The 15,137-nt window shown below is 43.8% G+C and overlaps 1 protein-coding gene and 1 non-coding gene across 2 annotated transcripts; one reads left to right on the top strand and one right to left on the bottom strand.

Annotated features, from left to right (window-relative positions):
• Window positions 1-13,754, bottom strand: LOC120838679 (solute carrier family 13 member 5-like). Its single transcript, XM_042290457.1, has 4 exons — window positions 13,589-13,754; window positions 11,294-11,455; window positions 6,537-6,674; window positions 1-174 (listed from the first exon to the last, which is right to left on the bottom strand). Exons 1-4 carry the CDS (start codon window positions 13,706-13,708, stop codon window positions 1-3), a joined length of 594 nt encoding a protein of 197 aa, XP_042146391.1. The 5' UTR covers window positions 13,709-13,754.
• Window positions 5,408-5,480, top strand: Trnas-gga. Its single transcript has one exon. It is a non-coding gene; the product is annotated as a tRNA-Ser (tRNA).
• Window positions 13,755-15,137: the final 1,383 nt, after the last annotated feature.

Here is a 15,137-nt window from a genome sequence, read left to right as displayed (position 1 = left end):
CTATAATGTATTTATATTGGAGATGGTTGGGCCAGACGCAGTGCTCCCATTTCGACCAAGTGCCTTGAGATGTTCGGGAAAATGCGAGAAGTGAAAAACCAGTTGTCCAATGGTATTCATCGCGAGCAGAACCGCCGTAATAGTGAAGCATTTTATCATCAGTCCCGGTAATAGCTGGAAAAAAAGGAGAAACAGTCTAGTTTAGGAGAAATTATTTATTTGCAACAGCACAGCGTTGAGCATACACACTAGATGTATACCAAATAATATCGGAGATATAATATATGCTTTTATGTGCGTTTATGTAACATTTAAATGCTTTTGTTATTTCATAGAGAAAGCTTACTTTCTACTTTTCTACTATAAAATTTCACTGTTTAAAAATTTACATGAAGAGCGCATCGATTATAAAAAGATTTGATCAGAACGTGCAAACAAAACTATTTCTTCGACGTAAAAACTAAATGGAGTCTTTTGATCAAACATATAAAGTATTCGAATAAGTCAATAGTTACAGGGAAAAAGCAATATGATGAAATCACTAAGATCCTCGAACACTTTTGTTTTTGTGTAAGCGTAAGCATGCCAAATAAACCGAGTGTTCCTGCTAATGCATACGAAACATCCTAAAACTAGTATGTTTCGTATGCATCCATTTCAGTGTTTTCATTCTTCGTGGGAACTACGAAAAATATTTAGTGAAATTTTTCAGTACAGGGGAATAGATTCACTTACGAACAAATATTTTTAATAATGAGATAGAATCTTTGTTGAAGTAGGTAAATGTTCGGCCAGGAATTTAGTACATTTTTACCGTTACCAAAATTTGACAGTGCGAAGTTCACATCACCGCTGGACAGCGACACGGTAAGATGCTACATAAAAATATGGCAGCGGTAGACGCGGTTTGCGGAAACATGCTTCAATGTTTCTTTTTTGGGTCTGTGAAACACCGTTTCACAATCAGGGTGGGGCAGAAATAGTCGAAGATGTATTTGGAAATACAAATACAGGAATATATTGTAGGGAGGGCAGAAACACAAATACTGAAATACTGATATTGCAATACATTTTTCAATTTTTTTTTTAAATTACCCGAGACTGGGGCGAGAAAACTATGAAGCATCAAAACGGTGAAATAGAAAGGCAAAGTTCTTCCAAGTTTTGGTGCTTCGTTTTCTCTCCTCAGTCTCGGGTAATTTAAAGAAATGGCCATGCTACACCAGCTCGCCTGCGCTCTCACTGTTATTATATTTTTCAAATTTGTTTGAGACGACAACTGAGATGAAGCTTGAAGTTTGAAGTGGAAGTTTTATATCCCGAAAATACTTTCCCGCAAGCTTAACAGTTCGCCTAGAATGTTGCGGTTCTGGACGAAGAGGAATCTTCAATGGGCTCAAAAAACATTCAATCAAGGATTGGATGCAGTCCCTTCCCTGACATCCTGTCTGTCTGATGAGTGAGGCGAAAAGACCTAAAGCTCTAAATAAGCTCCATGTCACCCTAAATCCCAACAAAACGTCACCACGGTACTGCCCCTGTCAAAAGTGATCACATGATGTCACGGCGGAATGAACTCGTATTCTTGTATTTGTAGGTGTGGCCTTGCACATGAAATTTTATCCACGTTCTTGTATGAAAGGACAATACATACTTTCATTGTAGGTGACCTAGTTGAAGATTGTGCAGGCAGTTGCATTTTGAATTTTCGAGAATAGTAGAAATGGAATACATATGTTATCTTCTGTTACGGTTGAAAGAACAATACAGCGGTATCGCTGTAGCGGTCCTTCCTGCCGACCCACCGACGCTACGATGCATGAATGGCAGTCCTCTAGTTTCACCTAGCAACATCCAAACACAGGCCCTCGTCTCGTGGATTGCGACCTGAGATTTCCAGCACAGGTGCGAGCTCTCTGAGAAACAGTGCTCTCGAGATGAGTTGCAGCCTGCAGGTGTACCAAGTTTGGGTCGCCACAGCAAGGCCACATCTGGCCTCCTTCCTGGGTATCGGATCACCCGAGCAGCGGGTCGCGTTCACGTCAACTGATGACTTACCCTTGAGCCGTGCAATATTATGTGTGCAGACGCATTCGGATATGTGTTGAACTTCGCTACGTAAGTCATCCTACTATTTCAAGTCCACCACCGCCAGGTTAGTGCTGCAACGGTCTGTGACTCAGCTTTGCCGGTTGGGTGTACTGTGTACGCTAAGGCAACATAAACGGTTAGCAGCGGGCATTGGCTGCCAGCAAACAATGCCTCGTTAAGTCCCAACTAGGGACCTGCAGCAGAAGATGCTTCGCTCCACACCTACGCAATACGCAACACTCCTCAGAAGAGAGAAGAGGACGCATAGAAAAATAGTTCCGAAAATCGGAAGGAACCTTGTTCAGCAGAGTAATAATGCCCAGCATCTCCTTGACCCTGGTTACCTCAAAAATGAAAGAGGCGTTCGGATTTCTTTTTTTGGTGTGTGTGTGTGTGTCTGTGTGCGTGCGTGCGTGCGTGCGTGCGTGCGCGCGCGCGTGTGTGTGTGTGTGTGTGTGTTTGTGTGTGTGTGGGGGGGTATTCTTAAGAAATGTAATGAAATACATTTCATCCTGATTGTATTGCGATACAAAGAAACATTCCAAATGTGTTTCGATACAGGAATACAGATACTGATAAAAAAAAAAGAAATGTATTGCAATACATAAATACAGATACGAAATGTATTTCTGAAATACTATCGCGATACATTTGTATCGCGATACTGCCCAACCCAGTTCATAAGGAACGTATAGACGAATGATGTGTCCACTTCACATGTAAGATTTGAAGGCAAATACACGAAATGCATAATTCTTTGAAAAAAATCCAATACTGCGAGACTCCTTACTGCAAAGAGAAGTACACGGAGATGCAATGACATTCCCAACATAGATCACACTTAGGCATCAGCATCAGCTAGAAAGTTTGCCAAATACTGCCGTCAGGCTCGTGCTATTTTCGGTCTCATGTGCACGTGCATCTGGGCCTTCGGTTTACAGCTCTGTCCTTCATCAGTCATGCGCTATAATATTTGCTTAGTCACCGCACCCGCGAGACTGACTGGAAAGCTCCATATCTTGAACAAATGGTTAATGCCGCCTGCCTGGTTGATATGTGGCGAATACGTTCGAGGTCTTCATGATAGATCTCGACACACACGTCGAAGTTGTGTCGTCACCTAACGCCGCGGTGACAACAGCGCTATTGTGTCTAGTCACGTGGGACGTTGCTTCTGCAGATATACATTGAACATTTCAGTTAGATCGAAATTCCTAACGCTTTCTTAAAAAAATGTATGCCGCATGCTGTTCTAAGTTTCTTTACATGGCCTGCTCTTGGAGTTAAAACAAACAAAAACGGGTGATGATTAGAAAGTAGTCAAATTAGTGCCTATATATGAGAGTGGAGACAAAAAGAACGCAATTATACACCGGTGTCGTTGTTGAGTACATGTAGTAAGGCTTTTGTACATTTCATCTTGAACCACATTATAAATGTTCTAGAATTTACAGCGTTTCTAATAGATTAAAGGACTCAGAAAGGACTCCAAGGACTAAAGTGTTTACCCGTTTTATTTAATATTCATGCGTATTTATTGGCTTTCCTCACTCTTTTACTGTTCTACCTACATCATGCTTTGGCTTTCAAAAGTTGGACAGCAGTATCTACAAACTAACGAAATAAATCAATTGCAATCTTGTATACGGCAATTTTCCAAAAGATGTAGAAATACTGCTGTTATTATTTTTTTTGTAATTTGAAACATTCAGTTTTTAAATGTCACGTGACGTAAATATTTCTGCTAAATTTAGCGCGGAACCTAAATTCGTTTGTATGTCTCGTGACGTCAGGTCACTGTAACATTAATTTTACCGTCGAATTTAGCGGGGAAACTGTTTATTTTCCTTTACGTTCACGCCGCCGCGAAACCGGGGGACTGGCCACTAACAGCTGCCGCTGTTAAAATATTTGGGTGAACCGCTTTTAACCGGTTAGCGTTAAAGTTTTTTTTTTGCGGTGCAGTTTCGGTTCAGTTCCAAGATAGCGGCGACGATTTCGGCTCTGCTCTGTTTCGTTTCGACTAAAAATAACGGTTCGATTCAATTTGGATCCGGTTGGACACTCTGGATCTGGCTTGAACTTTTACAGAGTAAAATACAGTACTAAAATATATCTTTGGTGAAAGTATAAACCCTCGTTATGCGCAGGTGCCAATTGGTTCGGCTGATATGAGAGCGAGCCCTCGAAGTATTACACTGTGGTGTGCGCGAAATACTAGTAATACGAGGAGTATTTCTCTTGCTATCATCATCATCGTTTTTGACGTCGCGGGTAGGAGAGACTGAGCTCAGATTCCTCTGCTTGTCAGCTCGGTTCATTCGGTGTTTCAGTCGCTTGACATAACCGGTTTCATGGGTTGTGTTAATTAAGTGGGGTGACACTTCTGTATGACATTTCATCATACTTGAAGTAGTTGCACGCGTAGTCGCGATAAGCAAACACTTTGGTTACTGAAGTATCAAGCGCCAGGATTGTGGTTAACTATTCGCTAACCCACAACTAAAGAGCTGAATAATAAAAATAGAATACCCAGCACAGTACCCCAATACAAACCTTTCTCGCTGAACAGGGTGTAGGTTTACTATTATCTAAGTGAGATGAAACCTTTGAAGGAATGGTTTTATCATGTTGAAAATGTGCAATTCAAACTCGAGCCCCGCTCGCGTGTATTAAAGACTCCAGTAAAAGCAGACTTCGCGTACCTTGTTGGTTCCACTGCGTTATGTTAGGGCTGGTCCCTTATTACTTTCAAGTTGATTACCTTCTGAAATTCGGAAACTAATAAAAAAAGTATTTTCTAAAACAATTGGTTGGTTTCCGAAGTCCTTTCAACTGAATCCCTGCTTATTCACCCGGTCGACGCGAAGCATAATGAACAGCTGCAAACCTGTAAGATCTGAAGTCGGTGACATCTCAAAAATGAGGGATACGCCTGGTATGGATTTTGACCGTTTTTGCCAGCTTGTTTTGGTAACATCAATATTTGTGTAAAATCTGTGGTGAACTTTTCCGCGAGAGCTCTTGAGTTTAAGAGCAGTCCTTACCGAAATCTGGAGAAAATGAATTCACCAATTGCCTCAATATAACTAATACAAAGATGCAAGCGAGCTGGACAAGAATGACAATAGTAATCCCCGGAGACAATAGTAATCCTCGGAGAAAGGGACAAAGGACAAACACAAATCTCCAAACACAGTTAGGTCACTGGTTCGCTGCCGAAATAATCCGCCTGGTCCTGGTATCGAATCAGAAACCTCTCCAGACGTCAGTGGAGCAAACGGGATTAAACCCGTTTGCTCTACTGACGTCCAACGCCTGGTTAGCTCAGTTCGTAGAGCGCTCCACTGGAAATGAAGAGGTCCCTGGTTCGATACCAGGACCAGGCGGATTTTTTCTGTCCCGCACCAGTCACCTAGCTGTGTTTGGAAATGTGTGTTTGTCCTTTGTCTCCTTTACTTCGTTTCTGCGGAGATTATTATTCTCATGCTTTAATTAGTCGGGCCATGCCCGGCAATTTAAGTTACTGGAGTATGCCGTGCTTTGCTTTAGGCAGAACCCGAGAGGTGACAAACTCATTTGTCACATATTCTGCATGGGACAGTAAAAACGTCATTGCAATAGAACATCAGTAACTTCTACTTCGTTTGCATGGTATACCATATGAATGACATCCACAAAAAATGGAGAGGTCCCGGGTTCGATACCAGGACCAGGCGAATTGTTTCAGTGGCGCAACAGTCACCTAGCTATGTTTGGAGATTTGTGTTTTTTGTCCTTTGTCCTCCTTGTTCCTTTTTCGCCATGGATTATTTTCGGTATTCTTGTCGAGGTTGCTTGCATTTTAGCTTTTGATGGCATTATCATCATAACCTTCAAAAATGTAGATCGTTCTCCCTTGTTGGTATTAGACTGGTTACAGCTGGTAAAACTTGTTTGCTCTACTGACGTCTAACTCCGGGTTACCTTAGTTAGTAGAGCGCTGCACTGGAAATGGAGAGGTTCCTGGTTCGATACCAAGACCAGGCGGATTTTTTCGGTCGCGTACAAGTCACCTAGCTGTGTTTGGAGATTTATGTTTGTTCTTTGTCCCACTGTTCTCATTCTCCAGGGGTTATTATTGTCATGCACCTGTTTTACTAATAAATTAGGACATATTAATCGGCACAGATGCGAACTAACACAACCACTATTTGCGATTGCCTAGTGTGTCATTTCCTCGAATCATACTCGCTACATTACGGGAGAGCGCCTGCAAGGTGGTTCCGCGAAAACACCGTCGCTAATATGTCTTATTATGAAAATAAACGAAAAACAACCAGAATGACGAAAACAGGACTAATTAGACAACTTTCGCTGTTTCGAGTTCAATCTCGTAATTAAGCACTCTCTAATGTGGAAAATCGTATCTTTAAATTTTTTCAACCTGTTTTTTAATACTTTACCAAGTCGGAAACGGTGATATCGGCGTAGGATATAACAACTGTGATGGCCAGATTTGATGCCGGCATCATCAAGGACGTGCTAGCTGCGATGGTCACGGGAAGGGCGTAGTAGACGGGGTCCACGCGGGACATCTCAGCCTGGAAGAGCGACAGGGAAGGCAGCCCTTGACAGTGCTGCTGTGTAAAACGTCTGCGGACGTTTTATGTATGAGACCGGAAAAATGACCCAGTGTGTTTTCTTGTCAGTCACTGGAGGCGCAAGGTGTGGCTCATTATGTTCACGCTTCCGTCTTCGTGATTTGTCCATCGGCTTTCTTATCGGCTGGTGCCTCAGTCTGGTTGGCTAGGAAGCGTTAATTAGATGCACGTTACTCGATACGCCCTACGTTTAGTACGTTTTTTTGTGAATATTGGTAAACGGGTTTGAATTTGGGCTAGTTGGGTGAACATGTTTTAGGGGTTAAAAGCGCTAAAAAACGACGGACGAGTAGAAGAGACGCACACCACAGAGCGCCACTTACAAGTGGTGAAATCTTTAGAAAAACACACCCACTGCGAAACCGGCAAGACACACATTCCATTCACTCCCAATCGCCACACATCCTATTTTCCGCTTTCACATTGTGCTTGAGCGTAAATACGGTAGCTCCGATTCATACAGGGTCACTGAGGGGGCACTAACACAATTATCCTTGTCACAATCTGAAATAAAAAAAAAAAAACACTTCCGCTATCTCCCTTGTATTCTTATTCTTGTTTCGTGCCAACATAAGGGTGTTGTCGAAATAAAGTATGCATTCACACCTACTACAATGCACTGTTAGATTACCAGAGGGGGCTGACGTCAATGACAGGGTATGCTCCCTCAGCCTTTCGCTCACGCATCTCCCCAACTGCCCCACGTACACCCTCCCACAAGACAGAGGGATTCTGTACACAATCCCCACTTTGCAGCCCGCATACTTTGTCTCTTTCTGCCCCAGTCTCAGGTTTACAATCATGTTCATACTTTGTCGCGTGTTTTTTTTTTTCTTTTTATACATATTTACTTGTGTTTCTCCCCGTTCCACCCTTCCGCATAGCTTGCTTAATTGTCTTGAAGCTGAGAGGAGAACCAAAGTGCCATGCTTTTCCCCCACCTTTTTTTATGCTATGAAGAGCATTATGTATATACGGAATCCTTACTGGTCTCTTAGCTGGCTTGGCCCTCTCCCTCCGCTTCCCTCCTCTACCAATCCCCCAATGAGCTCAAAGGGGAAGCCCCCTCACAAAGTTTCCTGACCTGTAACCAGAAGCTATTGGCTACCTTGTGCGGGCAGGACTTCGATAAGGACGCGTTCAAGCAAGTGGCTATACCCCTCTTAATAATCTTGGAGTGGTTAGAGTCATATTGGTAGAGTGCGGCACCTATAGACGGCGCGCCGCTCAATCTGGGCACAGAGCCGTATATGTAGAGTTTGGTCATTAATTGATAAGAATAAGGTGAAAATAATGGCTTGTCATTGGCCGAAATTGTTTCAATTACCTTGGGTACAATGATTGACAGCTCTTGTGACTAACCCCTAGCCACAAATATTCCCCTAACGAAGGCAATGAGCTTAACAAATACCGTCCAATCACAATCGCTGGCTGAGGATGTATTGAAATATTTTTTTTCATCACGCTAAAATTGGCGACTCTTTCCAGCTGAAAGGGCAACGCAAGGGACGTTGACATCAAAGCGACATTCATAATGCACCCCATCACTTTTTTAATTGCAGTCGCAGCCGTGACAATGGCTGAGAGACCGGTTAAAACCGTGGACGTGTCTTCGTGAGAACTTCGACCCTAACCCAGAACGCGCACCCCATGCTCGCAATTTTGCCTCATATTTCAGAAAACCTTTCTCGATAATGTCCCCTTTTTGGCTCAGTAAACGCACTTAGTTCCTTGAAACTCCCTATTTTCACCAATCTCTTAAAATTATCAGTTCGTGTACTTTCAGCCTCATCCAGAATTTAAAAAAAAAATCCTGCTCCGCGCTACGCGAATATTTCAAGGTCATCCCAGCTCATTCTTACATCGGAAGTTCACCACGAGGGGAAAACTGCGGCGATGGCGGCGCCGCTGCTTTCGGTGCTCCAGAGCCGTATATTGGGAGAGTTTGGCCAGTGGGTGTGGCTACGAAGGCGCCGGAGAGGAAAAAAGTAAATGAAAGGGAGGAGAGCGCCGAAGGAGCGAGAGGGAAAGAAGGCGGCAGAGAGAAGACGACCGCCATTTTTTAGCAACGCTGTCGGAGACTGGTCAGAAAAGAGCACTGCTGAGGCTACGCGTCGTCTGCTACGGGCCGACTTATTTTCGCCTGAATAAAAGTTTGTGGCCATACGCCGAAAAATCTTCATTTATTAGCTTTTTAACCCACCGAGAAATAACAGAATGTAATTTTCTTGCCAGAGCCAGTGATATAAAAGGCAATAATCGAGATTTAGATGCCGATCCCACGCATTCCGCCGGGTGAATGATTGAAGATGGCGGCCCTCCCCACTCAGGTGGGAGCAGCCGGGAGTTCACGCGCATGCGCTCATGCCTCTCGCTCTACGCCGCGTGCTGATTGGCTCACTTGGGAGGAGAGCGTTACGGCGGCGAGATCATAGACTGACCAAACTCTCCCCATATACAGCTCTGCGGTGCTCCACCCCGGCTCCCGCCGGCTCATCCCATTGACCAGAGGTTGGCAGCGCCACCAGTGGCAGCTTCCTCGTGACGCGGCAGAGTGAAGCGCTATCCCCTTGGTTTATGTTATAGGTAGGGCTCCGTGTTTTCGGATAAATCCGAAAAACTCCGAAAAGCACCTGCCGGTAAATTTTCGGTCAATTCGGATTTATCCGATAAACTCCGCTTATTTATGTGTCAATGCCATCCCCCCCCCCCCCCCCCCCCCGCAAAAAAAATAAAGTAATATATATATATTTTTTTTACAGTTTGATTAGCACAGTGCCAATGGTCCTGGAAAAATTCCACCATCATTATCTTGCAAATCTCCGACCGTTGTCAGTAGGGGTATTGCCGCTTGTCTCTTCAGGGTTGATTCAGGGCAACAGGTCGTTCGTTGTATATTCGGGTCACGACAAACGGCACTCTTTTGGTTTCTAGTTTGGGCCATGCGATTTGTGATTTAGAGAAAGGAAATGGTATGTTTTAGTAGCAGTGAAAGCTATGGACCATAGCGATTGTATAAAATTGGGAAGAGGGGCAGTTCAAACTCTCTATTACCTCCTTAACCACTCCACCTCGCGCGGCCGCGGGCTAGATTGATGGAATATGATGGGGTGACTACGAGCTTTCTAGCCACTACACTCCAGGAGTTTATTGATTTTAAGTTATCGGCGTTTATCAAAGCGCCACTTTTGTGTGACTTTTGTTGTGGATAAATTATTAATGCCAATGGAAACGGCACAAACGCCAAATTGAACTGAAGATATCTCAATTGATACAAGCGCGTTTTATTTTTATCTGGCATAGGTTTACACTCGGTTATTATTTATTTATTTATTTATTTATTTTTAACAGAAAATAAAGCGAAATTAAATTCCGAATTTCATAGAATTGGGAATCAAAAATTATAAACTCCGATAAACTCCGAATCTTTGGCAAAAAATAAACTTCGAAAAACACCCTCCGAATTTGACGAAAAATAAACTCCGAATACACGGAGCCCTATTATAGGATGCCTTCTAAGGGATGCCAAAATAATAAAGAAGCTATAAATCTGAAGACATTCCAGTTTATACTTTACACAAAGTACTTACGATTCTTATGCCTCTTTTTCTGTAGTAAGATTAGCTTTTAAAGATTACTTTTGGTTTTGGCAACCCAGACTAAATTACACCAGTTCAGATGGAATAAAAAAAAAGTTATTTAAAATCATCCTAACTCCAATTCAAAGTACATGGGGATGTTTGTGTAATGTGCAACTGATACACGCCAGTTTAGAAATTACATATTCCACATATGTTCAGTTGAAGTCATGTTCTTAGCGAAGATCACCACCAAAGTTTTAAACCTAATAACTATATCAGTAGGTGAGGAATGTCAATTGGAAGGTTATACTCCTATTTCTGGAACGCAAGAATTAAGCTTTGGTTTAATTTTTTTTTATGTTGAGAGTATTAGCACTAGTCCACATTTCAAGATCTTTTATGGTGTCATTAGCTACATGCGAGATATCATTACAAGATGCAACTGAGAAAAATAGGCTGGTAAATGTGAGTAAATTATGTAGAGTACTTACTGTGCAACGTTAACAATACAATTGATATACTTTATATTAAAGAGTAACGGTTCTAGTAAGCTGCTTTGTGGCCCTCCAGATTTAAGTGGATTAATATCAGAGGAGTGATTGTGGATATTAACAAATTGGTGCCTATTTTTAAGTACAATTTGATAAGAAGAGCAGCTTGCTTTTTAATAAAATAAAGTAATAAAGTAATATTCAGTGGTTTAACAATTAAATTACAGTCGTTCTACTTGCTGCTTCGCGGAAAATCTAGTGGGTTCCAGTTTTTGGTGCTTTCTACCAATGCAAATGCTCCTTTCGTACCTCGGATATTAAACTCTCACCGCCCTATGCAATTCTTCATTTGAGAAAACCCCTCGCTTATCAAAACGCATGAAAGACGGAGCAGAGGATGTCCGCGACACACAGGAAGAAAGTGAACCGACCAGAGGATACAGAGTCTCCTGGGCCTCGTCTCATTGCGCGTACGATCGTTTCTTACCAGGCGTGCTGAAGGGGGCACGAGGATTCCGCAGGTGCCGGTGTCGTCCATGACCTCGGTAAGCACAGAGGCCATCAGCGTCAGGATCAGCTGACTGATGGTCGGGTCCGCAGACTGCAGCTCGAGCACCAGGTCCGAGATGGTGGCAGCCAGCCCCGACACCTGTCGAAGCGCGCCACGCCGACAAACAAGCTATCAGGGACACGGTGTAGGAGTCAAACCCCTATTCATGATTCGTGAATGCGCGTTCTTGCGAAAGGAAAGGCGCTGCTCTACACAATGGAGTATTCCTGAATTTCGAGGTAAGACGAGAGGAAAGCCGCATGCTTTGTAGCTGCGGAGACGATCACCTGCGAATGAGTATCTTTAAAATCTCCAGTTTATAAGGCCATGAAGGAGACAACACAATTGTGATTCGGGTTTTATGTGTACTCGTCTGTAAATGTTATTTCTGTGCATGTGCAACTGCATGTGAGCGCGTTTCTTGTAAACTCGTTGCATATAAAAACAATTCTCTAGGATTCTGCTAAGAGGATCAAAACGCTACTTTTAGGGTGTTCGCAAGCGTCCTATGGCTATGAATATAATGCAAATAATGTAAAGGTGCAAGCGAGCTGGACAAGAATATTGGTAATAATCCCTGGAGAAGGGGAAGAAAGGGGGCAAAGGACAAACACAAATCTTTAAACAGCGCTAGGTGACTGGTGTGCGACTGAAAACGTCTAACACCTTCACCAATAACCAGGGACGTCTCCATTTCCAGTAGAGTGCTCTACCAGCTGAGTTAACCAGGAGTTAGACGTTAGTAGAGAAAACGCTTCTGAACACCTAGTTGTGTTCGGAGATTTTTGTTTATTTTTGGTCCCCTTGTTCTCTATCTGCAGGGATTGTAATCGTTATCCTAAGGCTGTTGCTCTAATAGCCTAGGAGTATTAGCCCTCCGACAGTCTTGCTTACACTCTTGAAGCCCGACGTACACTTCGCGCTTTCCACTTTTGTCCGCCACCTTTATTCCTATATAATCTCCACGTTTTACCTTGCACCAACATGGCTCTCCCTCGCAGCTTAGGAGAGCGGAGCGCTAAGAGGATTATCTTCCCTGCAGAAAACCGAGGTTATACGTCGGCCTATAAGGGCGTAAAGGGTTTTGGTGTGCCCTGTTTGTCCTAACACAAAATACACTCAACGTCCATCAAATGTTTTTGAAAGTTTTGCTTTCTAGATTTTGTTTCCTACGTCTTCAGATTAGTAGACGTGGGGGCCGACCTTTATTAATAGAAAGCACGTCTATTACTCAATTAAAACTGTAGAGCCACTGACAGCTAAAAGGGCCCCTGACAACACCAACATGAACATTTTTTTTTTCTTTTGAATATTGCAGAGATTGAAAATGTCTTTCGGAATCCGCCCTAAATACATCAAACTTGAGAACTGCGGTCTAAAACGATTTCTAAAAAAGGCAAGAAAGAAAATGACGTGTAGCAGCCCTTGGTGGTCGGCGTCAGGGGTGACGTCGCAAAGGTGCGGGATGAGAGGTTATTAAAAAATATCATTCGGAACCAAAAAAAAGAACAAAAACTTGTCCGAGTTGCCTTCGACCTCCCCTTCGCGCGCACCCCTACCAACGCCCCCTGCACAGCCGCCGGGTGCCGCCATGTTGAAAGTACGAAGAAAAGCTAGGAGACGGCCGATATTTCCTTATTAAAACTTCTGGTCTCTGATTTTTATTTTTTGAAGCCAGTACCAGTGCCTTTAAACTGTCGTTCGAAAACGCATTCAATAGGTGAAATAATAATTGTTACAGACATGCAGCTTGCGCCACTTCCTAACGCTTTAGAAGCGCCTTCGCCAATTACGTGCCCAATCAAAGCAGCGACGAGCATGTCAAATGGGGGGAGAAGGACACAAACTTTAGTTAGCTCTTTCGTGCGCCAATTTTATTTTTTCCTTCGCGATTACTGTTTCGTGTGTCCTTTATTACTGGATACAATTGAGAAGGTTAAAAAAGTAGGTCGATGTTTGGGGTTGTCAGTGGCTCTTTAAGAAATGCAGGGCGTGGCAAGTTACGAGCACCTCATTATTGCTCCCCAGCGAATGAGAATGCAGCATTTGGCTATAAGGGCGCGGAAAGAAGAGCCACAAAGCAAGGAACGTAAACATAATAAGCGACACTCTCTTTGTCTTAAGCGCCGGTGAGTATAGTTTCCTTTTTTATTTTTTATTGAAAACATGAACTCTTTCTTTTTTCGTTTTACCTATAAACAAAGTAATAAAGAAACACTGAGGTTCGCCCACCTTGAAGGCAGCAGCCATGCACTGCACTCCCCCGTAGACCAAGAGCACCGCCCAAGGCATGTTGGCGATTACGACCCTCCACTCGACCATCCCGGTCTGGAGTCCCTTCAGGTCGGGCATGGCAAAAATGACGATGAACAGGAGGTTCCCAGCCAGATTCCCGATGGAAGGCCTGGTCGCCAGGTAGGCACCCCAAATTCACGGACAGATGTAATGGTCGGAAGGAGTGGTAACCTTTTTTGATACAGTGGCTGAGCAGCAAGCGCACACCCTACGACGCCTTGCTTCAATTTTAATAATTCTCAACAGCATTGCAGAGGGCTTACTGTAAATGCTTCAGGAATAAAGATAACGAACTCGACCATTTCTTTACTACCTGTGCGTACGCTAAGCACTCATAATCTCCAAGGTTACACCGATGTACTCACGCTGACTGGCAGCAAGAGGGTGTGGCGCGTTATATGGTCTATTAATGATAATATCACAATATCGCACCGTATCTAGGCAACCAAGAACCAATCAAGAAATATTGAACTCCGGTAAAAGCAACGACGCGTCGCAAATAATATGGTTCTTTAAGATACGTGAGACGTCCGTTGTCTCTTTTGAGGGAAAAAAAAGGGGGGGGGGGGTCCAAAAACTTTGTAAAGCCGCCGATTATCTTGATGCTAATCGGCTGAGCCCAGCATAACGTCACGTATGGCGTCACACGTAAACTCGCCGCTGGTTGGTTGATTTTTTTTTTTTTAAACAACGAATATTCTTGGTATCTTCATTCCAGGAAGTGTTATCAAGTGTACGTACATTCCACGCGTTAAGTTAAAAGCCGAAGTGACTGATGAAGAACACAGAGACCGTAGGTGCCAGTCCCAAAAGAATATGACTGAACGAAGACGACGAGCTCAAAGGACCAGGCGGGATGCTAAACGACCACAACCAATGTCCGAAGACCCGACCGCAAGAAGCATTGTCGAATAAGACACACACGGCCAAGAAGGTTCACGCACAACAGCCAGGACCGAACGCGCTGAACGAGCCGAGCCTCACCGAAGTAGCGAGATACCGTGACATTTCACCTGCAACAAAAGTGCCCAGCAGTTTGCTATGGATTTGTACGGCATGCCTCTGCGCATTCTAGTGATCCCCTAACACCTTTCCTCCAAAATGAAACCACCACAGCGGAGGACTACGCAAGCCGTCTAAGTTTCTCATTCGAGGAACTACGACTTGCGCCAACACGACAGCGCAACTCTCGCAAGTGTTTCCTCAGCCTGGAAGTGTCACGCTAGCTCGACGTGTTCATGCGCGCAGACGCCGTGAAGGGATCACTGCAGAATCCATATGAAGGACCATTTAAAGTTTTAGAACGAAGTGACAAGTACTTCACTGTACTCGTCGAAGGACGTGAAGACACAAGTTTACTCGACAGACTAAATTTCGCACGTCTCGAGCCAGTCCAAGCACACACAACTCCAACCACAGTACGACGCGTACAATTCAAAGGAACTCCTGAACGCTCGTTTCCCGGACATCCTCGCTAAAATGGGGG

This window comes from Ixodes scapularis, unplaced genomic scaffold (assembly GCF_016920785.2).
Source record: "Ixodes scapularis isolate PalLabHiFi unplaced genomic scaffold, ASM1692078v2 PGA_scaffold1__304_contigs__length_218370807, whole genome shotgun sequence".
Taxonomy (NCBI): domain Eukaryota; kingdom Metazoa; phylum Arthropoda; class Arachnida; order Ixodida; family Ixodidae; genus Ixodes; species Ixodes scapularis.
Note: the sequence above shows the minus strand (reverse complement) of the source record. Positions and strands in the feature narration are given on the sequence as shown.

Coding starts and splice junctions, on each gene's coding strand:
- LOC120838679 (XM_042290457.1), bottom strand. CDS start 13,708: ATGCCCGACCTGAAGGGACTCCAGACCGGGATGGTCGAGTGGAGGGTC. Junction 11,456..13,588: donor GCATGGCTGCTGCCTTCAAG/GTGGGCGAACCT, acceptor GCGCTTCGACAG/GTGTCGGGGCTGGCTGCCAC. Junction 175..6,536: donor ATATCACCGTTTCCGACTTG/GTAAAGTATTAA, acceptor CTTTTTTTCCAG/CTATTACCGGGACTGATGAT.